The sequence below is a fragment of the Lepidochelys kempii genome, chromosome 1 (assembly GCF_965140285.1).
Source record: "Lepidochelys kempii isolate rLepKem1 chromosome 1, rLepKem1.hap1, whole genome shotgun sequence".
Lineage (NCBI taxonomy): Eukaryota > Metazoa > Chordata > Testudines > Cheloniidae > Lepidochelys > Lepidochelys kempii.
The window spans coordinates 212,959,658-212,985,755 of NC_136380.1; the positions used below are offsets into that span (position 1 = coordinate 212,959,658).

A 26,098-nucleotide genomic window follows, 5' to 3' on the forward strand; every position below is an offset into this window, starting at 1 on the left:
TCACCCAGAAGCATAGCATAAGTTTGAAATACAGACAGTATATAGCCAATACTTATATCTTTAAATACAAAAATGATACATGCAAACAGATAGCATAATCATAACCAGCAAACCATAATCTTGTCTTAGACACCTTATTAGACCCCCTTTATACAAGATTTGGTGCCACTACAGGACCTTGGTTGCAACCATGTTCTATATGGTTCCAGTTCAAGTCAATAACGTGACAGGATTCCAAAGAGGATGGAGCTAGGCTGTTCTCAGTGGTGGCAGAACAAGAAGCATTGGTCTCAAGTTGCAGTGGGGGAGGTCTAGGTTGGATATTAGGAAACATTATTTCACTAGGAGGGTGCTGAAGCACTGGAATGGGAGGTGGTAGAATCTCCACCCTTAGAGGTTTTTAAGGTCAGGCTTGACAAAGGTCTGTCTGGGATGATTTAGTTGCTTTGAGGAGGGGGTTGGACTAGATGACCTCCTGAGGTCCCTTCCAACCCTGATATTCTATGGTTCTATGAAAGAAAGGTATATGAGTGCAGAAGATTATCCAAAGGGGCAGAAGAGTAACAGCTGAACAACATGTGGATTTGAGCCATCTATCAATAAGTTCTGGCATGTAAATGATAAAATACTATTCATTTGGATCTACCAGTACATCATTAACTAACCACCTTCCACTAACTGAGTTAAACACAATGAGGGATAAGAACGTGCATTACTAGATGGTATTTAGCCCTACAATTATATCAGTTTGAGATAAAACATAAAGTCTATGGAGAGATGCAAATAGAAACAGTAATTCCCCCTAAGAAGGGAGAGGTATGTGACAAAGTGGTCTGGCGCTTTACAGGGTGTATGCATTATTAGGGGAGGTTTCATTAGTCTATAAAACTCACATTGCATGTAGGATGGTTAAATTAGTGAATGTGATACAAATAGAGTACGAAAGATCACGTTGCCTTTTTTTTCTTTCTTCCCTTTGCTCGACTGCAACATTTTTCTGTTCAAATTCCTTTCTCACTTTCTTTTGGAAATCAAATGAGCACTAGGGAGTGATGACATGTGGGAATCAGTTGGGTTGCCTTAACAATTGGCCAGAAAAGACAGGGGCTAATTACACTGGTTTAATCCTGAATGATTAGGTGGGGCTTGCTGAGGAAAGCAGAGTCTGAGGCCTATCAGGATAAGAGAAGGGCCAGATAAAAACAGCTCTCCTGAGTCTGCATGGGGGCAATTCAAATGCTGGAAGTTGTTGGCCTCCAGAATCTGAATGCTGGATCAGTTAAGCTTCAGATTCAGGGGCTACATCTCAGAGGATGCAAACTGAAACATGTGGTCTTGGGAAACCTGAATTTTGACTTCGGGTTTTGTGTTTGGAATATTTTTCTGCATATTCTTTCCTAGCCCAGGGTAGGGCAAATAAGTGATAACAAATTTTCCCTCGGAGAAAGCACCTGTGACTTTTGTCGTATGAAAGCCAAACCCACCATCTGAGTTATAGAGTTTAGAACCAGAAGAAACCACCTGTTCATCTAGTCCAGGGGTTCCCAAACTTAGTTCGCGGCTTGTTCCAAGTAAGCCCCTGGCAGGCCGTAAGACGCTTTGTTTACCTGAGCGTCCACAGGTACAGCTGCTCGCAGCTCCCAGTGGCCATGGTTCACCATTCCCGGTCAATGGGAGCTGTGTGAAGCGGTGGCTTGGTTCGCGCCTTTTCCCGCAGCTCCCATTGGCCGGGAATGGCGAACCGCGGCCACTGGCAGATGCAAATGGTCGTACCTGTGGACACTCAGATAAACAAAGGGTCTCACGGTCCACCAGGGGCTTAGCCTGAACAAGCCACGAACCAAGTTTGGGAACCCCTGATCTAATCTGTCCTCCTGTATATCACAGGCTGCCAGCACCCACACACTAAACCCAACAACCAAAATGAGGCCAAAGTATTGCAGCCCAGTATAGAGGCATCCCTGTGACAAGACTAATCAAGTCACCTCACAAACTTCTTTCTGACAAGCTAAACCAGATGGATCTCTTTAAGTGTCTCATTATAAGGCATTTTCTCCAGCCCTCAAATCATTATAGTGGCTCTTCTCTGTACCCTCTCCAGTTTTTCAATGTCCTTTAAAATATGTGAACACAAGAACTGCCATATACAAAGGTAAAATCAATTCCCTACTCCTACTTACTACCCATTATTTACCACTCTGCCAATCATTGTGTCATCTCTAAATATTATCAGCAATGACTTATATAGCTACTTCCAGATCATTGCTGTTCAGCACAGTATGAGTGCAGAAGCCCACTACAAACACACCATTCAATCATGATTCCTCATTAACAGCCACTTTTGGAGATCATAATCCATTTAATGTGCTTTATTATTACAGTAACTCCTCACTTAAAGTCGTCCTGGTTAACATTGTTTCATTATTAGGTTGCTGATCTATTAAAGAACATATTCGTTTAAAGTCACACTCATTTAAGCTTGTTTGACTCACCCCACTCCACCCAGTGGGGAGCAGGGTCGGGGTGTGGGGGCTTGCCCCGTTCTGCCCATCTGGCATTCCAGCTGGGGAGTGGGCAAGCCGCCGACCCCACTCCCTGGCAGAAGTGTCAGACCCCACGCCAAGCCCCCGTGCCCCGACCCCACTACGCCCTGCCTCAACCAAGCTTCACAATCATCATTGATGAGTACAATATTAAATAGTTTGTTTAAAATTATTTAAAACTTATACTGTATATGTATATAATGTCTTTTGTCTGGCAAAAAAAATTTCCCTGGACCCTAACCATAGGATGACTATGAGCTGCCAATGTGATATGGCTGTGAAAAAAGCTAATGTCGTCTTGGGATGCATCAGGAGAGGTATTTCCAGTAGGGATAAGGAGGTTTTAGTACCGTTATATAAGGCACTGGTGAGACCTCACCTGGAATACTGTGTGCAGTTCTGGTCTCCCATGTTTAAGAAGGATGAATTCAAACTGGAACAGGTACAGAGAAGGGCTACTAGGATGATCCGAGGAATGGAAAACTTGTCTTATGAAAGGAGACTCAGGGAGCTTGGCTTGTTTAGCCTAACTAAAAGAAGGTTGAGGGGAGATATGATTGCTCTCTATAAATATATCAGAGGGATAAATACCAGAGAGGGAGAGGAATTATTTAAACTCAGTACCAATGTGGACACAAGAACAAATGGATATAAACTGGCCACTAGGAAATTTAGATTAGAAATTAGACGAAGGTTTCTAATCATCAGAGGAGTGAAGTTTTGGAATAGCCTTCCGAGGGAAGTAGTGGGGGCAAAAGATCTATCTTGCTTTAAGATTAAACTCGATAAGTTTATGGAGGAGATGGTATGATGGGATAACATGGTTTTGGTAATTAAATATTCATGGTAAATAGGCCCAATGGCCTGTGATGGGTTTTTAGATGGGGTAAGATCCAAGTTACCCGGGAAAGAATTTTCTGTAGTATCTGGCTGATGAATCTTGCCCATATGCTCAGGGTTTAGCTGATCGCCATATTTGGGGTCGGGAAGGAATTTTCCTCCAGGGCAGATTGGAAGGCCCTGGAGGTTTTTCGCCTTCCTCTGTAGCATGGGGCACGGGTCACTTGCTGGAGGATTCTCTGCTCCTTGAGGTCTTCAAACTACAATTTGAGGACTTCAATAGCACAGATATAGGTGTGAGGTCTTTTTTAGGAGTGGTGGGTGAAATTCTGTGGCCTGCATTGTGCAGGAGGTCAGACTAGATGATCATAATGGTCCCTTCTGACCTAAATATCTATGAATCTATGAATCTATGAATAACCCGCCCCCATTTACATGAATTCTTATGGGGAAATTGGATTCGCTTAACATTGTTTTGCTTAAAGTAGCATTTTTCAGGAACATAACAACAACTTTAAGCGAGGAGTTACTGTATTGTATAGTGCTTATTTTTAATCAGAATGATGTACAGTACTAAATCAAACACCTTACAAAAGTCTAAGTATCTTACATTTACAGTTACTTGTATCCACCTGTGACACTGAGTCCAAAAGCAGGCTACAGAACCCAAATTCAACCTTTAGAGACATATTAAAAAGTATGTAAATGGTAATTAGGGCCATTCCATATTAGATAAACTTGAGCTTTGAAATGTAGACTTGTATTGATAGAGAATTAGAAAATGTTTACCTGTATCTTGTTAGAGGTTAACAATGTAACCAAATGGTTCCTGTCTGTCACTATGTTCTGTTAATTCAGAGATCAAAAGGAAATGTTAACATTTAGATGAACCGTGAATGTAACAATATCATTGTCTTTATTTCTCTTTGAAGTTTGTAGTAAGCTACTGTCAAGGTTCCTTCCCCACTCTGAACTCTAGGGTACAGATGTGGGAACCTGCATGAAAACGTCCTAAGCTTACTTTTACCAGCTTAGGTTAAAACTTCCCCAAGGTACAAACTATTTTACCCTTTGCCCTTGGACTTCCACTGCCACCACCAAACTTTATCTGGGTTCCTGAGAAAACATAGTTTGGAAATGTCTTTCCCCCCAGAATCCTCCCAACCTTTGCACCCCACTTCCTGGGGAAGGTTTGGTAAAAATCCTCACCAATTTGCACAGGTGACCACAGACCCAAACCCTTGGATCTTAGAACAATGAAAAAACATTCAGTTTCCTTACAAGAAGACTTTTAATAGAAGTAAAAAAGAATCACCTCTGTAAAATCAGGTGGTAAATACCTTACAGGGTAATTAGATTCAAAACATAGAGAATCCCTCTAGGCAAAACCTTAAGTTACAAAAAAAGCACACAGACAGGAATATTCATTCTATTCAGCACAGCTATTTTCTCAGCCATTTAAAGAAATCATAATCTAACGCATCTCTAGCTAGATTACTTATTAAGTTCTAAGACTCCATTCCTGTTCTGTCCCTGGCAAAAGCATCACACAGACAGACACAGACCCTTTGTTTTTCTCCCTCCTCCCAGCTTTTGAAAGTATCTTGTCTCCTCATTGGTCATTTTGGTCAGGTGCCAGCGAGGTTACCTTTAGCTTCTTAACCCTTTACAGGTGAGAGGATTTTTCCTCTGGCCAGGAGGGATTTTAAAGGGGTTTACCCTTCCCTTTATATTTATGACAGCTACCTGTAACCGGGGGGAGATGGGCAGTTGCCTTATTCTAATTCATGCAGCTAATTACTGGTGGTGCTTAGGAAATAGAGGTCTTACTTCAAAGCCACGATGATTGCCTATTGTTCACCAGAGGACTGCATGCTGTTAAGAGGCTGCCAGAGAACTATAAAAAGAACTCCAGGGCCCTGATACTGTTATCTTAGATATCCTTAAGCTTCTTCAGGGGAAGTTTGAGTCACAAGACTGAGGTCTCCAGTCTTGGATCACCCTGATATTGGACCTTGGCCTATAACATATTAAACTAATTCTGACAGGTTTCAGAGTAGCAGCCGTGTTAGTCTGTATCCGCAAAAAGAAAAGGAGTACTTGTGGCACTTGTGTTTTCCACTGCATGCATCCGATGAAGTGAGCTGTAGCTCACGAAAGTTTATGCTCAATTAAATTTGTTAGTCTCTAAGGTGCCAGAAGTACTCCTTTTCTTTAAACTAATTCTGTTTCAACTAAACTAATTCATTTCAACTCTAAAGCTCACCATCTGTACTATGAAACTGACCTAAGAACTTTATTCATATCTGTATATATAATGATCTTTTAACCAATACTCTCTCTTTTTTTAAAAATAAATTTTAGTTTAGTTAATAAGAATTGGCTGTAAGCATGTATTTGGATAAGATCTGAAATATTCATTGACCTGGAGGGTAATGTGTCTGATTCGTTGGGATTGGTACAACTTTTTATATGATAAACAAGATTTTCAGTAATCCCCTCATCATATTTGACTTGGCTGTCTGGGTGGGAGCCCAAGTCTGGGTTGCTTTAAGCGAACAGTATTTATGGTTTCTGGGTAACCAGTAGGTATTGTAGAAGCTGTTTTGTTGCTGGCTTGGTGAATCTAATTATTAGAAATAACCACCAATTTTCGGAATTGTCTGTCCCATTCTTTGCAGTTTTCCCTGATTAAGCAATCTCACTGTGGCCCCCCTGGAATCCCAGTCGGGCAACCATTCTAGTAATCTCATCAGCGTTGAGGGAATTTCCCCAGTATTCCAAGATTTCTTAAAAATGAACATCAGCAGGCTAGAAATCTTCTCAGCCTGCTCTTGGGTGCAAGTTATCTGGCCCTGCTGATTTTAAAATGTTTATCCCCAGTAAATAGTTTAACATCCTCTTTAGTTACTAATGGACTAGAAGGTATTTCATCATCCTCATGTGATATGACTAAAATATCTTGCTTTTTTCAATATACAACAAAATTATTTATTGAACACTCCTGCCTTTTTTGTATCATTATTAACAATTTTACCATCTCCATATAGTGCCAATGAAATATTTTGAAACAGAGATTACAGAATATTTTAGAAAAAACATTGGGACTTGTTTGTGAAAGATTCACAAAGCATAAACCACTGCTATTTGCCAAATATTATATTTGTTGAATACTATTTGACCAGCTCCATTCATAATAATGATGGGGACGTGGCTCAGTGCTCTCTCTGGTAATTGTGTCCTGATTGTGTTTGAAGGTGGAGCTGCTGATCTCAGGCTGTTCAATGGAAGCAACCCATGTGTTGGGAGAGTGGAGATTGAACGTAATGGTCAGTGGATGAAGCTGTGTTTTACTGCTTCCCGTGCTGCAGAAATCTGCCAACGTTTGAGATGTGGAGAGGCATTTGGTGTCCATAATGCTGCCCATTTTGGAGAAGATTCCAGACCATACTTGATGGTAGGAGATGTATGTTATCAATCAACAATCTGGGACTGCAGGCTGGAAAATCTGAATACAGAGTCAACATGCTCTCATCCTTTCTATACTGGAGTGACCTGCTTTGGTAAGAAATTACTCATCCTGCTACTTGGCATTAGAGAAAAGGGATTGTATCCAGAGCTTGTTTCATTCCTGCAAACTAATGTAGAAGTGGGTAAATATGATCAAATCCTGAAACTATGCTGGAGTAACCTGTGTAGGTAAGAAACCAGACATCCTGCCACTTGTATATTTCCAGCCCACAATAATTTCTTCCTGGAAATGACAGGTTTATTTGGATTCTGGAAAAAGGTGAGCCTAGGCACACCCAAAACTAAATGTTGGACCCCTTGCTTGAGGGGAGGGACCTCAAGGCCCAAAACACAACTGAGTATGTGGGATAACAAATGCAAAAACAAGAAGGGAGTATGGGTGCTGGAAGGTACAGGACTGACTGGAGCAGTAAGGGATTAAACTCCACCCCACCTACCTTGTGTCACCTAGAAAGACATTGGAAGATTTGCTCAAATATGTGTGTTCAACTTTGAATTCATGTGTATGAACTAATATGGCCAATAGTCTCCAGACAATCTATCCTGGGCCTTGGTGACCTTGCTGTGTAGAGTAGGAGAGGTAGTATATAGCTGCTGCAATTATACGTTCTATAGAAAAGCCTACACTAGGCTAGAATAGACAGATAGAGTTAGGTTGGGAGTCAAATTCACAAATTTACCTCAATTCTCTAATAACTAATAATTCTTTTACCTCCACAATGGATCACATACTCCACCCACCTCCCTGCTCCAGCTTCCTAACATCTTTTATTGGACCAACTTCTGTTGATGGAAGATACAAGCTTTTGTGCTTCACAGAGGTCTTCACCAGGTCTGGGGAAGGTCACCAGAGTGTCTGGTTAGATTTCTGAATATTCCTGAAGGTGGCGATGCTAAGGAGCTGAGATATGATTGAATCAATATGCAAATAATTCACCAACTTCATTTTTTAGTATTTGATCAGCTGTAGATAGTGCTTTGTTACTGTCCTGCAGATATTCCTCCATTATTCAGAAGGACTTAACTTCAACAGAATGCTCATGTAGCTGGTTGAAAGCACAGACAAGACCCGTGGCCCTGTGCTAGTTTTGTCATCATCATCTCCTCTTCCTCTTTGAAAATGTATTTCTTTCTTATCAGTAGTATTACCATAGTGCCTAGGAGCCCCAGTCAGGCACCAGGACCCTACCGTGCTTCATCTGTACCGAGACAGAAAAAGAGATGGTCCCTGCCTCAAAGAGCTTACAGTCAAAGGGTGTATCTACACTACAAGCACTACACCAGCACAGCTATGGCGCTGCAGGTGTGCTGTTGGAGCACCCCGGTGTAGATGCTTCCCACAGTGATGGAGACTTTTCCATCGATTTACTTAATCTAACTTTCATTCTTACATCAATTTAGCCACATCTACAACAGGGTTTAGGTTGGCATAGCTATGGTGAACAGGGGTGTGAATTTTTCACATCCTGAGAGATGTAGCTATATTGATCTAAATTTTAAGTGTAGACCAGGCCTAAGTAATTCTATCTTGGTGAATTCTCCTCCCTTGAGGTATCTTCAGTTCCAGTAGTCATAAAACTTTTGAATCTATTCCCTTATCTACTTCCTGTAAGAAACGAAAAAGGGTGTGGAACTGGGTAGAGCCCCTTCCCCCTTTCTCCCTTTCCCCTTCCCTGCTACTCTGTGCAAACTTGATTGGCTGTGTGCGGGGCGTGCCATTCTAAAAGAAGGACACAGAATTAACTATGAACCACTTGGGAGGGTTTGAGTCAATGGGGGGACAGGGAACAAGCTGTAACAATGCTGCCTCTGGAGGGACATAACTGAGAGTATCGATTCAGGACAAATTGCTTAGAGCAGGGCAAATACAGCCCAAGGCTGGGTTTCTTTTATTACTAAGGCACACCAAATCAGCCAAACAGCGAAGACTTTGGTCTCACCCCACTGGCTGACCTTAAGTTATAGAAGCTATTCCCTCAGACACTCCAGTTTCCCAGTATTACCACCAGTGCCACTTGTTATGCGGACAAATGGTTATGAAAACCAATACCCCAGTAAAAGAAAAAAGATTTTCTTAATCCCAAAGGACCAAGCCCCAGACCCTGGTCAATATACAAGTCAGATCTTACCCACAAATCATGCTGTTGCCAATCCTTTAGAATCTAAAATCTAAAGGTTTATTCATAAAAGAAATAAATATTAATAAGAGTTAATATTGGTTAAATGGAATCAACTACATACAGTAATGGCAAATTTCTTGGTTCAGGCTTGTAGCAGTGATGGAATAAACTGCAGTTTCAAGTCAAGTCTCTGGAGTACATCCACAGCTGGGATGGGCAGTACAAACCGCTCCCTGATTTACGCAAGACCCGACTTACGCAAATCCGCACTTACAGAAAAAGTTCCATAAACTAGAAATAGGAGGGGTTTTTTTTTTGCTTAATGATCAGGTATACGTTTCCGACTTACGCAAAATTTGAGTTACACAGAACAGAACGATTGTGTAAGTCGGGGAGCGTCTGTACTTTGTTCAGAGCTTCAGTTTGTTGCAAGGTTCCTCCAGAAGTAAGAAGCAGGATTGAAGACAAAATGGAGGGATTTCCAGGGCCTTTTATATTCTTTCTCTTGTGGGCGGAAACCCCTTTTTTCTCTTGTGCAAAATCACAGCAACAACATGGAGTTTGTAGCCACATGGGCAAGTCACATGTCCATGCATGACTCAGTTCTTTTACAGGGAGATCAGCCATTGCTCACATGCTACCTTGAACATCGCAGGAAGACTTTTCATGTGGATTGGAGTCTCCTGAGGTCCATTGTCACTTAAGTGTTTTTTGATTGGGCACTTAATCTGCAAATTCCTTTCTCAAGAAACTGACCAAATGTTTCACTAATGCTACACATTGAGATACAAGTACATAGCCAATATTCATAAACTTCGACTACAAAAATGATACACACATACAGATAGCATAATCATAACCAGCAAATCATAACCTTTTCATAGACACCTTACACAACAACCTTTGTACAATATTTGCTGCAAATCATAGAATCATAGAATATTAGGGTTGGAAGAGACCTCAGGAGGTCATCAAGTCCAATCCCCTGCTCAAAGCAGGACCGACACCAACTAAATCATCCCAGCCAAGGCTTTGTCAAGCTGGACCTTAAAAACCTCTGAGGATGGAGATTCCACCACCTCCCTAGGTAACCCATTCCAGTGCTTCACCACCCTCCTAGTGAAATGAGGTTTCCTAATATCCAACCTAGACCTCCTCCACTGCAACCATTGCTTCTTGTTCTGTCATCGGCCACCACTGAGAACAGCTGAGCTCCATCCTCTTTGGAACCCCCCTTCAGGTAGTTGAAGGCTGCTATCAAATCCCCTTCACTCTTCTCTTCTGCAGACAAAATAACCCCAGCTCCCTCAGCCTCTCCTCATAATTCATGTCCCCAAGCCCCCAAATCATTTTCGTTGCCCTCCGCTGCACTCATCATTTCGCTTAAAGTAGCATTTTTCAGGAACATAACTACCATGTTAAGCGAGGAGTTACCGTATTATATTTTTCAAATACTATTTGACTAGCTCCATTAGTAATAATAATGGGGATGTGGCTCAGTGCTCTCTCCAATAACTCTGTCCTGATTCTACTTGAAGGTGGAACTACTGATCTAAAGTTGGTCAACGGAAGCAACCCATGTGCTGGGAGAGCGATGATTAAGATTGGTGAACTGAGCGCCATTCTGTGTTCTACTGTCTCACCTATGAAACATGCTGCAGTAGCTTGCAAACACTTGGGATGTGGTTCTGCAGTTAGTGTCCATGGTGCTGCCGACTTTGGAGAAGATTCCACACCATACTTGGTAGTAGGAGATGTTTGTCATGGGAGTGAGTCAACAATCTGGGACTGCAGATTTTTAACACGGAATGTAAATTCAACATGCTCTCATCCTTTCCATGCTGGAGTGACCTGCTCAGGTAAGAAATCAGCCATCCTTCTACTTGCCATGTGAGAAAAGGGATTGAATCCAGAGTTTGTTCCATTCCCACAAACTAATGTAGAAGTGGGTAAATATGATCAAATCCTGAAATTATTACTCTCACATTATAGTGAGCAAATCCCTATGTAATTCCCAACCCAGATATCTTTAGAGTCTCCTTTATTAACCTCACTGCAGTTGTCTCAATACCACATTTTCCATTTTCCTTTCATGGGTTTCAAATTTATTTTGTATATCCAAACTAGGGAAAGTATTGGTATTTAATAAGCTATTCTATGTACATATTTAAACTGCGCCTATCGCCATGGCATTGGTGTGCCTACCTGGAAAGCCCATAAAATCCTGTTGAGTAATAATGTTTTCAAAGGAAATAGACCCATACTTTTCTCTATGCAGCCATTTGAGAGCTTAGAAAGTATCAGACAATAGGAACTTTTAGTGGCAGAGAGTAGCCAGATCCAATTACAGCATCATTTGGGGGGGAGGAATAGCTCAGTGGTTTGAGCATTGGCCTGCTAAACCCAAGGTTGTGAGTTCAGGCCTGCTAAACCCAAGGTTGTGAGTTCAGTCCTTGAGGGGGCCATTTAGGGATCTGGGGCAACTATGGGAGATTGGTCCTGCTTTGAGCAGGGGGTTGGACTAGATGACCTCCTGAGGTCCTTCCAACCCTGATATTCTATGATTCTATGATCATGCAAGGCATTTCCCATTAGAGTCTTGTCTAACCTCATGTCACACATCTAATGGTAGATCTGTTATCTCCCACAATGTTTATTCAACTGCATGATCACTCAGGCTTTTAGAAAATTATTCCCAACCACCAGAGTGAAATTCAGAGCCTGATTCTTCACTTTTGGGTATGTTGTGCATGAATATAAAATGCTACCAAACTGGAAATCACTCTGTCAGACTGGAGATGGACAGGAAGAGAGATACCCCTGGGTGTTTGCCCTTTACTTATATAGTTCAGTCCCCCTCATAAAATTCTGTCCAGCTGAGCAGAAGGAGACATGGAATCTAGTAAGGAAAGATGCTTCATGTTATTTCACCTGTATGTTCTGAAAAAAGAAAAGGAGTACTTGTGGCACCTTAGAGACTAACCAATTTATTTGAGCATGAGTGAGCTGTAGCTCACGAAAGCTCACGCTCAAATAAATTGGTTAGTCGCTAAGGTGCCACAAGTACTCCTTTTCTTTTTGCAAAGACAGACTAACACGGCTGTTACTCTGAAACCTGTATGTTCTGAGATGCAGATTTTCTTTGTCTCCTTTATTTTCTCCCCTGCTGTCTGAGGACTCTGTTTACAGACTATATGTAAACTGAGGTAACTGCACATCCCTTTGTTTAAGACCTACTTGACCAGTTCTGCCTAATCAGACCACAAGAATTTGAACATGTCCCTTTAACATCATACAGGGGAATTTCATAACTTCACACATAATGATGCTACACACATTTCCCCATGATATTATTGCCCAGTGAGTTATTAGTTTCCAAATGATACCTCAGAAGGCATATTTTATACAAAGATTATTACAATAGTGTGCAGGTTGTGATTACAGGGGTGCATTTGGCCACAGTTTCCTTGCCCCCCAGTCCACAGTGTGTCTGCATAGTCTCACTCCTTATAGCATTCTCTGATTTATGAGTATCTATCATAAAATGGAGTGATCAGAATTCACCAAATTCCTGTTGTGGTTGTGCAAGGGCTGAGTAAAATTGCATAATTGCATCTAGTATGGGAAGGGTCTCCTGTGCACATACACCTTGCACTAGACATAGACATATTGTGTTACCTAGGGAGGTGGTGGAATCTCCTTCCTCAGAAATTTTTAAGGTCAGGCTTGACAAAGCCCTGGCTGGGATGATTTAGTTGGGGATTGGTCCTGCTTTGAGCAGGGGGTTGGACTAGATGGCCTCCAGAGGTCCCTTCCAACCCTGATATTCTATGATATTCTTTGAGTACACAGTGTGACAGACAAAGGCATTGGCACCTGATGTACTAACACAGGTGCCCTCTCTCCTGGGGTATGGCCTTTTCTCTCCCTGGCACTTACTATTGTTATGCTTATAAGAAGCACACGAGATCTTTTTCAGGGGAAAAGGCAATATGCCACATTTATTGAAGATACAACAATTAGCATATGCATTCAATCACACGCACACACACTGTCCCGCCAGTCAATGTTATAGTTACCAGTCCAGAGTCCGGCGCAATCTAGTGGCCCGGTAGGTAGGAGCTCGGTTCTGTCAGTTGCGACACGATGCTCTGGGGAAGTCTTGGCAGGACAAATCCAAAGTTTCATGGCAAGGCACCCTGTTTATATAATGATTTTTCTCATTGGGACCAATGATTTTTGAATGATTATGCTCTAATCAATTGTTGTTTGATGAGTGCTTGTTTCTTTAATTTCTTTTTTTTTTTAATTATTTTATTATTTTGTCTTTTTATTAAGTTTTTTAGGGAGTTATTTCATGCTGGTTTTGATTACAGCTATTTTGTTCCCGCTGATAGGTGCTTGTTTTATTTTATTTTTTTATTTGCTTGTTCACAGGAGACAATCAAGTAAATAGAACAAACCCCAGCAAAGGAAGGACACATAAAAAATAACAGCATAGCAGTGGTGGTAACTTTACTGTGAACAGGAAACTAGGCTCAAGGGAAGGAAAAGGTTAAGGTTAACTAATCTATATATAATATAACGGTAACGTACCCATCTATACCATGCCAAGAGTCCTAAACCACTGTGATATTAGAGTTAACTCAACCATTCACCACCCCTACTCTACAGCTAATTTTCATGCAACAATTTAATTGGTTGTAATGAGTCAGTGATACAAGAGGGACAGCACAGATCATGGGGTCCTTGGCCCAAATGCCACTGTTCTTCAAAGTTTGATTTGCCACCCATACAACTCACCACAAACTCCCCAAGGCAACTGACACACCCAAACAAATCAACATAGCTTTCCCAGCACAACACAACCCACACACAAATCAACACAGAACACACAATAACATCAAACACACACAGCTCCTCACCTTAGCCCACACTCCTCATTCACCACCTGCACAAATCAGTACAAAACTCTCAGCACAACATACATACTCACCCACCCTCATTCATACTTACCATAAAACCAGTAACTTGAGTGGCAAAATTGCTGGTCATCTCTTGTAATAAGTAAGCCTATTCTCCAGAATTTAACACTCATAAATTCTTCCAAACCCCAGCTGTCTGCCTGGCACCTTACCAAGGCAGACAGTATGGCTGAGTTTGTGTATCCTGGTATAGTGTCTGCACCGCTGCAGCATTGGCCAGCTTACACAAAAGTCCCCTTAGTATTTCTCCATCCCCGAATGGGGCAGGATCATGTCCTGGATCCAACCAGGCTTGCTATTCCCTGGTCTGAAATCCTCCTAAGGTCTCAGTTGGCTATCGATAGCGAGTCCCAGATAGGATCTCTCTCTCCAAATGCTGGTGCTGCCTGGTCCATGCAGCTAGAGTCTAAGAGCATGAATCTCTGAGTGGTGCTGTCTCTCTTCCAGCTTCCAAACTAAAACTCACTGTGTAAAATCAGTCTGTCTTGTCGCTGAGAGCTGTGCAGCTCTGGCTTGTCATAGGCTCAGTGGACTGCTCATCTAGATCCCCCATGCAGAAGCCTCCCTGTTGCCCTTGGACAAGGTTTTTAGTTCCTTCTGTCCCCACCCCTAACTCCAAGCAGGCTGGAAATGGGGTCAGGAGGCTATAGTAGCCATTATAGCTGTAGTCCTTTAGGATAAGGCCCTCTAGAGGCTGAATCCTGAACTCCAAGGGCTGGCAACTGTAGGTTGGGGTTACACACAAATAAAAGCCTGCAGGACTCTGTGGAACACATGAGGAAAAATAAATAAAATCTAAGGAAGGAGGAGCTGCTAGTGGTGCAGCTAGGTGAGCAGGAGGCTGGCAGCTCAGTGCTCTCCTGGCCTGGCTGGACCCTTTGTACAGCTCATGCTCTAAAGCCAGACATGGGCAAAGGATGAGCTAGTGCGGATCCCAGAAAGGCAAACAGGTGAGATGGATGGAAGAGGGGATTCAGGCTCCAGCAGCTCTGGTAGGACAGGCTCGGATTCTAAAACACGACCTCTGCGCCTGCAAGAGCTGTAGGCGAGAGGTGGGACCAAAAATATCATTCTCTCCTCACAGCTGCAGTGGTACCAACTCTTGCCATTTTGTTTTGTGTCATACTTTCAAAAGGAAGTTTCTAGCCTTTGTGGGTGGGTTGAAAAGTTTGAACAAGTGACCCCTAAAGGCTCAGAAACCCGAAAGCAAAGCAGAAAAACCCCCTTGTTCTATTTCTAAAATCTCTGTGCCTTTCACTACATGTCCCTCTGCACACACTGTGGCCTCTGGGATCTCATCTACAAGGGCCCTGCCCTCTTCACATTTAGTCCCTCTTATAGCCCAAAGTTGCCCACTCTTGCAATTTTTTCCACAAGTGACACAACTGTGGCTGGTCTGGGGCCCAGTCCTACAATGAGGCAAGAAGCTCCATCCTGAGTCCTCTGATTGGCTGGCTGCCTTACTTGCCCGCCTCCTGGGGTAAAACAACCCAGTCATAACTGTTTCCGGCAGAGCTCTCTTCCTCCCCCTTTCCCTTCAGCAACCTGAAGCCATTTTCATTGGAGGGTGGGGGAGCAAAGAGCCATCAGCTCAGGGTGGCTCTTCCCCCCCGTTTCCCTCCCTTCCTGTGAGCAACAGGCTTCCCCTCTCCCCAGTGGTCGATTAATGATTTTGCCGCCCCTAGGCCCAGAAATAATTGCCGCCCCCAGAAATAATTGCCACCCCAGCTCGCCTCCGCTCCACCTCTGCCTCCTCCGCTAAGGGCACTGCCAGGTTCTGCTTCTCCCTGCTCCCTGCCAGTGCTTGTGCATGAAACAGGTTCGCGAAGGAGAGGAGGCGAGGCTGGGGTGGGGATTTGGGGAAGGGGACCAATAGGGGCAGGGAGGGGACGGGGAAGGGGTGGAGTTGGGGTGGGGCTGGGGGCAGAGGGTATAAACCGGCACTGGGGGAAGCAGCCTCTGGCTGCTATTATAAATTTGCCGCCCCTGCAAATTTGCCACCCTAGGCCTAGGCCTTCCCGGCCTAGGCGTTAATATGCCACTGCCCCTCCCGCAGCACTGGCTTGGGAGGGGGCGGAGCTCCCTGGAGGGGCAGAGTTGAGGCTGGGGGGCTGAACTGAGGGCTGGCACCTGGGAGGGAACAGAACTGATGGGTGGCTGGGTAGGGACAGACCTATTTGCTGGACAGGGGACAGGCAGATGTGGGGGTGAGAGCTCCTGTAGCCGGGGCCAAAATCATCTTACCCAGTACCGTGGGGAGAGTGGGCAACACTAATTATCTCACATGCCATGCTGTCTCCAGTAAATCTATTTAATTTGTATAAAACTTTCTTTGTATAAAACTAAACTTTCTGTACCTGTCTCTCTGTCCTTGGACCACGTACTCCCTGTAGCAGGAACCTTCCCTTCTAGAATGTCTGGAAAGCATCTAGCACACCGTACATGCTACCGTAACATAATAATAATAAATAATAATAATTAATAATAAGAATAAGTAATAATAAATAAATACATTTGCACCCTCAATTCGCACTTGGGGAGAGGAGTGTTCTTCTCTGACTCCTAAAATCATGCCTATTCTTGCAATTAAAGTTTGCCTCCCCGGATGTTAGGCTCAGACCCATTCATATTGCCAAATCCTGAGGTCCTTACACATTTTTTCTTCTCAGTCTTTACTCTGGCAAAATTTCTTTTGGTTTTAATACAAATTTGCCTTTGTTTTCAGTAAGGCACTGTACAAATGCAAAGTAAATAGTCAGTCTCTGCTTCACAGTCTGAATGGAAAAGACAGACAAAGACTACAGGAAAAAGCGGAGGTCCAGAAAGGTGAAATGACTAGTCTGAGGTCAGACAGCAGGTTAATGGCAGAGCTAACCTGGAGCATGGGGCCACAGGACAAGTGCAACCTCCCCCAGGGAATATCTCCAATGCAGAGTGCCCTTACATCAGGGGCAGAGCCAGCTGGTTACGCACTGCCACTGCCTCGGTATCAGTATTATTTAATCGCAGCAGCGGGAATAAGGCAGAACAAGTTTTTACACAACAAATATGCTTCTATCTTACCTAAAGCTTAGCATCTTCCTTAAAACTTAGGCAGGTCCAGCTGCTTAAAAGTTAAGACCCATCCTCCAGGGCTTGTCTCTGTATCAGTTTGCTCCCCTTGAGCAATAACTTGACCACTTCCTCTGCCTGCTCTTCAGGGACATTCTTTTTATCCATTTCAAAGCATTTTATTCCAGTTTCCCACCTGGATCTCCCCCGACTTCACTAGCCAAGCAGCTGATCGCAGCATGGACAGTGTTAAAATTTCAAAGGTATTGTCACCTGTATTTTCTTCTGAATATCAGTGAATGAGTTATCTAAAATATTGTCTTGTTTCTTGTGGAAACAAACCATCCAGGTCTGATTTAACCCTCAGGGAATGCATAGACTGCAAAAAAGTGTATTCTTAACGTGGGTTAGCTAACCCCCATTAGTTAACTCTAATTAAAATATCAGTGAAAACATGGCAACTTGCCTTTTAACTCAGGTTAGCAGCTCAAATTCAACCTCAGGCTGCCCTGGGCTTGATTTGAACTGCTAATCTCAGGCCAGGTCTACACTATGGGTATAACTATACTGCTCATAGGTGTGAAAAATCCACACCCCTGAGAGACCTAGTTATACCAACCTTAACTGTCCGTGTAGACAGTGCTATGTTGGTGGGAGAGCTTCTCCTGCTGATATAGCTACCAGCTCTTGTGGAGATGGCGTAACTAAGCTGACAGGAGAGCTCTCTCCCTTCGGCTTAGAGTGTCTTCATCAAAGCACTACAGCTGCACTGGTGCAGTTGCTGATGCAGCGTTTGTAGTATAGGCCTGCCCTGAGTTAAAAGCTGAACTGGTGTGTCCTCACTGCTATTTAACCCAAGTTAGCTAAACTGAATTAAGAACACACCTCTTCTTGGAGTACTTTTAGTAATCCTGTAGCAGACAACACAGCAAGAAAACAAGCAAAACTTCATAAAATAATACAGGCCTCTCTCACATCCTTCACAATTAGTTAAAAAACACTGACAGTAGTGTTCGTTTCTAAATAGTGACACAAAGGTCCATATTTCAAGAACAGATATTTAATTACAGGTACTGTATTTTTTAACGTACTCATAGGTATAATCCATGATTTCTAAACATTGTTATGAAAAAGTTTGAAAAACATGTCTATTTACTGAAAGGTGTAGTGGCGAGTATGGAGTGTAAGTGTAACATTCATTGATGGATTGTTTGACTCTCTAGGCTACTCACAGCCTCGGCTGGTGGGAGGAGATAATCCCTGCTCAGGACGTGTGGAAATAAGACATGGTGAAACATGGGCTACACTCTGTGATGCACACTTTGATCTCAAAGCTGCCAGTGTTATCTGTAATGAATTAGAGTGTGGAAGAGCTTTATCTATCCCGGGAGGAGCTCACTTTGGAGAAGGACAGGGGCTGATCTGGACTGAAGAGCTGCAGTGCGTGGGGAATGAGTCACACCTTGCATACTGTCCCAGGATATCACATGTGAATCAGACATGCTCACATGCAAATGATGCCAGCGCCATATGCTCAAGTAAGAATTCAGCATGATGTCTTTAAAATCCCAGTGTTGTGTATTCTAGATTAGGGTGCAGCAATAAAATAATCTCACTCTGTAGGGAGCTGGGATAAGAGGGTGCCATCAGCTTCCTGTAAAACCCTAACAATAAGAAAGGGATCAGTCACCCCTGACTTCCCGTACTTATCAATTTGATATGAAATTGCTCCAAGGCTCCCTCTCTAAACCCCTTCTCCCTTCTCCCCAGGGCACACAGCGTTCCAGCTGGTGAACGGCAGCACAGCGTGCTCAGGGAGGGTGGAGATCCAGGTTCTTGGTGCCTGGGGAACTGTCTGTGACTCACACTGGGATCTATCAGATGCCAACGTTCTCTGTCATCAGCTCGACTGTGGGTTCGCTGTATCAGCTCCAGGAGGAGGGTATTTTGGGAAAGGAACAGGCTTTGTCTGGAAAGACACATTTCATTGTAAAGGGACTGAACCCCATTTGGGCCATTGCCCTGTGACTGCCCTGGGGGCATCTCCGTGCCCGCATGACAATGATGCCAATGTAATTTGCTCAGGTAAGTGCAGCAGAAATGCTGGATTAATGACACCTGCCCCTCAGTGTCTGACACTGCCCTCCAGAGCACAGGGAGAGGAAGAATGATCTAGAATCAAGGATCATGAGGTAAAATAATAGTTACTACCTGGAGAAATCCTTGTACTCCACACTTCAGCAATGTTGCCTCCCAGACCATTTTATCATGGAAGATGCTAAGACTGAACAAGAAGAATAGGAGCATTTGACTCCAACAGAAAGGAGCTGCTAGGACAGAGCTAGAATTCATCAGACTGGTACCGAGAGTGCCCCTGGTGGCTGCCCCACTGTATTGCGTAAGATGATTTTGGCCCCGACTGCAGGAGCGCTCACCCCCACATCTGCCTGTCCCCTGCCCAGCAAATAGTTCTGTCCCTACCCAGGCATCCATCAGTTCTGTTCCCTCTGAGTTGCCACCCTTCAGTTCAGCCCCCCAGCCTCAACTCTGCTCTTCTTCATGATGCAGAGTGAATCATCTAGTCCAAGCCCCTGCTCAAAGCAGGACCAAAAGCAAGTAAATCATCCCAGCCAGGGCTTTGTCAAGCCGGGCCTTAAAAACCTCTAAGGACTGAGTTTCCACCACCTCCCTAGGTAACCAATTCCAATGCTTCACCACCCTCCTAGTGAAATAGTGTTTCCTAATATCCAACCTTGACCTCCCCCACTGCAACTTGAGACCATTGCTTCTTGTTCTGTCAAGAAACAAAGCAATGAAGCATTCAATGATTTTTAGACTGGTGAACCCTTTTGTACTTTAAGGTGCACCCTCAACTGGTTTACTTTTTAGACAGTGAAAATGGTCCTTTACCACAGATTTCAATGGGCAACATAGAGGCCAATACTAGGATAAGTTAGGAGGGTGGCCAAAATTATAAAAGAAACTCAGTCCCAACCATAAGTATGCAGTGACTGCCACCGTACCATATTTGGATCTATTAGTTAATTTCTTTGTGTTAAAATCAAGACAAACAAACAAAACAAACTATGTGGGACCACGTACTAGAGTTTCCCCATTGTAAACAGGGTTCTCTCTCTCTCTCTCTCTCTCTCTCTCTCTCTCTCTCTCTTTTCTGTTCTTTCTAGAGATTTTGGCACAAAGACTCACTGGTCACTGTTCTCCAGAGCACCTTGGATTGTTTCCTTAATACCACAAGCCATTAATGTCCCTTGGCCAAACTCCCTTAGATCAGTCACAAAACCCATTTGCCTACTCAGGTGCCATTCTCTGTCTTCAAGGTATTTAACTCTCATTGAGACCATAGACCTGATTCTCAGTCACTCCGTTTCTGCACTTGGTTGGCAGGGAAGGCAGCTTTAAGCCACATTTACGTTCTTTATTCTGGTGCCGTGTAGGGCCTTGCCCAGACCCTGGTGTAACTAAGAGCAGATTCAGGGTTGTTCTAAGTTGTACTTTTCTCCCCATAGTCTTCAGAAGAGAATAGCTGTAGTGTTGTGCACTGCGGGAACACTCTGATTAAACTGTGATTGTTCTTGAGGGACCCAGGGCACCTAGTGGTCTCTTGCCTCTGGTAAGAGGTAGCCTTGCCCATGGTGGGTGGGTGTTAGATCGTTAACATCATCAGCCTGTTAGTCACTCAAACACTCTCCTCTGGGCTATGTCAGCCATGTCTTTGCCTTGCAGGTTAACACAAGGTGCATCCTAGACTCCAAGTCCCTTTGAATCATTCCTCTGTGATATCCAGCCCCTGACACTGGCTACTCACAGAAGACACAGATTCTCCAAAAGTGCAGTGTGCCCTAGTTTACTAGTTTTAATGTAAACTCCTGTATAATACACAGCACTTGTAAGCTCTTATAATAAAACAGGAGAAAATTTATTTAAGAAAGAAAGTTCACTAGAAACAAGAGAGAGTGGTGAAAACAAACGGTTACAATATAAGACAAAACCATAAAACATGACCTAAGGCTTACACTTATCAACAGTTACCTTTCCTATCTAAAAAATAGGTTTCCCGGAAAAGTTAAGTCTGTTGCAGTGCTGTCTGGCTTCACAGGAATCAGGATCCAAACTTGCACAAATACACCCCTGCTCCAAAAAATGTCTCCTCAGTGACAGGATCCAGAATGCCTCTCCCACTCTGTGTTATACTGAACCAGTCTTTTGTCTAAATTCATAGGCAGGGTGATTCCCTGCTGTTGTATTGTTCCTTTTTTACCTCTGTTTTGGTTTTGATTGTTTGCAGTTGTCTCTGAGGGTTTCCATTGATAGTCTGGGAATGGAGCAATTGAGCCTCGAATTACCTCACTGGCTAACCAGGGAGGGGTGTCAGCTCCCTCCTGCTTGAATGGGCCATCACTGAGACCTGTTATCCCTGGTGACTAACTTTTACTGCAAGTCCGTAAAGTCTCCATTCAATATACTTCCATGATTACTTAAATGTTACCTGCACATACATCTCATAATGGTTCTGAGTCGTGATAAGTTATGAGCTTTCTGTAGACACCTACCTGTTACCCCTTATGGGTAAATTCCCTACAAGATGCGTGTTCGGTGTAGTGAGTTTGTCAGGTCTGAGGACAGAATTTCAAAGGACTGGGGAGCCTTTGCCAAGGGATCTCTGTGTCACACACACCACTGCCACACACGATCACTACCTCCTTGTGACACATGCAGATGCCTGTATCAATGCAATGACTTGAATATGGGTCATTTTATTCACTGAGCTACTATAGAGTTCGTATTGTTCCTAATGTGCTCAGTCTATTTCCCATCTCTCCTGGGTCCAGGTCATTCGGAATCGCTCAGACTATTGAATGGAGAGAGCCGGTGCGATGGGAGAGTCGAGATTTCCCTCCATGGTGTGTGGGGCAGAGTGCTGGATGACCAGTGGGACATGAACGATGCCAGCGTGGTGTGCAGGGAGCTCCAGTGCGGAGTTACTGAGAAAGCTTTTAACCCCCCTAAGTCTGGGCGAGGAACAGGCCCTGTGGGGCTGAGAAGTGTCCACTGTGCAGGAAATGAGACTCGCCTGACTCTCTGCAACATCTCCGCATTTGAGACAGCCCAGGCAAGAATTACTGAGGATGCCGGTGTTGTTTGCTCAGGTGATTTACTGTAAACATTTTACAAACAGCCTGTCCTTGTCCAATAGGAACATGACCCACCCCAGGGCCTGCCTCCACCCACCTTGTGCTGAGATCTCAAACAGATATGGATTTGAGAGTCACATTATGGACCGTCTCCAGTAAAAGTATGTGTGTTATATGCAGAAACAACAGCATAACTACATTAGCGATTAAGCGCCAGCAGCAATTCAGCAATTCTGCACAATCCAGCCTGTGCACGGAGTGGGGCCTGTGAAAAAAATAGTCTGTGATCAAATACTCCCAAGTCGGTATCATAATGCACGCGCACAAAGAGCCCATGGTAAGGTTGCACTAGCAAATGTAAATCTATTTCCTAACTTTTGACAGCTTGAATCTGCAACCCAAATAACGTTCTTTTAATGTAGTTTTATGTGAAATTTCCTATAAAAAAGAGAGAGGTAAAACCAAATTCTATTATGTGCACCCCTACCACTCACCTCCCCCTGTGACTCCTCAGTGGGGTCTGACCCCTACTTCATACCTTTGGCACGAGAGCCCAGATTGCTGCTACTATTTAACCTGCAGAACTAACAATGTCAGCTAGCAGCAGGAGAAGGCTGTTATCCAAGAAGGGAATGGGTTGCTGGGTCTGCATGATGGTTGTGGGGAAATCCAGCCTGGTCTGGCTCTCTCTCCCTCACCTTCAAAATTGGGGGAACTCCCACTCCATGTATTATCCCAGATTGCGGAATTTTCTGTTGGACCATGTGCTGTGAGAGCAGGATGGTTGGTGGAAATCCACTCTGTGTCTCTTTTACTCCATGGCCAGGTTCTTGGGGTTCTAGCCCCATGTTCTGCCCCCAGAGTGTGGGGTATGGTGGTAAATGGGCCACTGAGGCCAAGTGCTGGGTTTTGGGATTTACAGAGGAGTGGGCAGGAACCCAGTCCTGCTCTCTTCCCCCTCTACAGCTGCTCTGGTAACTCCGAGCTGGTCACAGTACAGTGAATGCTCTGCTGTTGCTTTGATGATAGTGTTAGTGAAGGGTCAGTGATTTTGACGGGCTGCTAACATTTTCCTGAAGAACTCAAATGAGAGAAGGGAAATGGCAATTTTGAACACTGTAGATCTTAGCCAAATCTGAACAGAGTTTCATGGAACAAAGAAAAGGCAGTGCTGTAGCCACAGGAGATTCCCTCTGCTGAATAGCCAAGACCTGTTGCAAACAATAGAGATGTGAGAGCTCAAAGAAAGATCACTAAAGCCTGGACCTACAAAGGAAGTAGGCATTGCAAAACTTATCTTTTAAGAGCTTAGAAAATCACAGGAATGACGTGATCTACAACACCTGAGTTAGGCGCCCTATACAATGAGTGGGAAGAGATAGAAGCCTTAGAATGGGACTCACAAAAGCCAGCTCACTAGTCAGGAAGCCTTGTAAATTAGTCAATGGGAGATGCTAGTGAGAGGGGTGTGTCCTAAACTCTGCCCCTCTCATGGAGACAGGCACCTAAGTGTATGTCTACCCAGCAATTAAACACCTGCAACTGGCCCAGATCAGGTGCTGCGAGGATACCAGAGCCTGGGCCCCAAGCCAAGCCCAAAGGTCTACACAGGAATTTTTAGCCCTGCAGCCTGAGCTCCAGGTCAGCTGCAGCCATGTCACAAGTCTTTTATTCCAGTGTAAGTCTGAGCTGCAGGGAGGCACCAGTCTCAGAGCATGCTCCAGGAACTGGGGGAAGAGAGGCATTTCTGTGCCTAACTCGTGTGCAGAGTCCGATGTGGTAGACATGTCGGAGGACATCTAACTCCATGTAGAACAGCAAAAAGGAGTGGGGGAGGGGGAGGAAGGAAATAGAAAGAAGGAGTGCCGCTTTTATCCCAGTGGTTAACACACTCACCTAGGATGTGGAAAGTCCCCTCTTTCCCTGATAAGTAGGAGGGATTTGAACAGAGATCTCCTGCCTCTAGGATGAGCACTCTAGGCAATAGAATGATTCTTTCTCTGCCCAATTATATTTATTTAATTAAAGTGGAACAATGTCAATGGGAGAGAGACCCACATCAGGATGACTCATAGCCCAGTGATGAGAGCCCTGTCCTGAGTGGTAGTAGATCCCTGGAAATAGACAACCTTAACTCTGCCCTGTAATGACACCACACAATAACTTACATTTATGGTTAATGTAAATGGTATTTGCTCTCCCAAAATAGATTAAACAGATTTCTAAAGACACATTAGATTGTTTCATATTTTCCCCTCATGGTGTCAAGGGAGCAGGATCAGGTAGGGGTGCTCCTCAGAACTTGAGTGGGTCAGAAACCAGAATTCCCATTCCACAGGAAACTGGGAAAATTTTGATTTTCCCCTCCAAATTAAAATTAAAATTTGAAATTTCACACAAGCAAAAATTCCAAAATTTTGTTTCAGAAAAATTGAAACAACATTTTGTTTTGACCCCATTGCCTTGACTTTTATGTTTATTATAATTGTAATATGACATAATATAACATAAAAGTAGAAATGATAAAGCAGAAATTAAACATTTCAGCATTATTGAAACAATATGTTTTGATACTTTGATCTAAAACTTTGAAAAAATAAACACAATTGTTGCAATTTTGTCAAATCATCATTTTCAGATGGAAAATGTTTCTGTCTGACAAATTCAAATAGTTCTTCTGAGAACCATACTGGGAACCTCTCTCCTCTCCCAGCTCTCCAATATGATGCCTCTATGCATCCAGTCTAGAGTAGACAGCTTAGTTTCTTGTAGTTTTATCACATTGCACGAATGGGTGGCCAGTGACCCGGCCTTTGGGGGAGGCTAGCCCCCAGCCTCTCCCCTTGTGCCCAAGGCCCCGCCCCTCCCCTTGTGCCCCCCTTTCTCCCTCCCCTTGTGCCTAAGGCCTTGCCCCTACTCTTCTTCTTCCCCTCCCCCACCCCCGCAGGAGCCCAAAGCACCCCACCGTGGCCCCCAGCCCTAGCACAAGGGGCCGGGGGGCGAGGCCCCAGCCCCAGTGCTTCAGGCAGCTGGGCCACCTCCAGCCCCAGAGTGTCAGGCTGTGTGGCTGCAGCGCCCCCAGCCCCAGTGCGCTGGGTAGCACGGCCCCAGCCCCAGCCACTCGGAGTCTCTGCAGGAGGCAGGCCAGCCAGCCCCAGCCAGCCTGGGCCAGACAGGGCAGTGCACTGTGTACCACAGGAGAGGGCCTGGCCTGGGGGCAGATCGTGGGCTAGGCTGTTTGGGGAGGCACAGCTTCCCCCGTCTTTGATACTTGTTGCCCATGATTGCAGTCTCACATCTATTCTATTTACCTTTCTTGCCACTAGGTCTCTTTAACTTTTGCTCCTTCTCAGCTGATCCCAATGATTATATGTGTTTCATATTATTTTTTACCAGACATATTCACTTCCATTTTCCTGAACTGAATCTCATTTTGATTTCCTTACCCAAGGGCCACATTGCAGGGCTGGCCAAACTTACTGGCCCGCCGAGCCACATACAATGGTCTTCAGAAGTTCAAGAGCCGGAGCACACCTGCAGGAGCCAGGGCTCAGGGCTTCAGTCCCATTCCTGCTGAAGCCCCAAGCCTCGGCAGGTGCACCCCATAGGACTGAAGTCCTGAGACCCTCCTCCCTGCTGGACAGAAGCTCCTACCCCACCACCAGACTCCAAGGCAGAGGTCCCGAGCACCCCCCAGCCCCGCACCACCCCGGGTGTGGTAGGCAGAGAAGGGGGGATAGAGGGAGCTTGCGAGCCATAACTTAATGGTAAAAGAGCCACATGTGGCTTGTGAGCCACAGTTTGGCCACCCCTGCCATATAGTGTCATCAGGATGTAAGCACAATTCTCTTTTGACTTTAGTGTGGATTTATATT

At 44.3% G+C, this 26,098-nt stretch overlaps 1 protein-coding gene across 1 annotated transcript in view; it reads left to right on the forward strand.

Annotated features, from left to right (window-relative positions):
* The first annotated feature begins 6,585 nt into the window (after positions 1-6,585).
* LOC140906703 (scavenger receptor cysteine-rich domain-containing protein SCART1) overlaps positions 6,586-26,098 on the forward strand; it is a 39,845-nt gene continuing 20,332 nt past the window's right edge. Inside the window, exons 1-5 of the mRNA XM_073331191.2 lie at positions 6,586-6,946; positions 10,573-10,893; positions 18,294-18,608; positions 18,841-19,155; positions 21,921-22,238. Of these exons, the coding sequence (XP_073187292.2) occupies positions 6,586-6,946; positions 10,573-10,893; positions 18,294-18,608; positions 18,841-19,155; positions 21,921-22,238 (1,630 nt within the window). The remainder of the gene's footprint in view (positions 6,947-10,572; positions 10,894-18,293; positions 18,609-18,840; positions 19,156-21,920; positions 22,239-26,098) is intronic.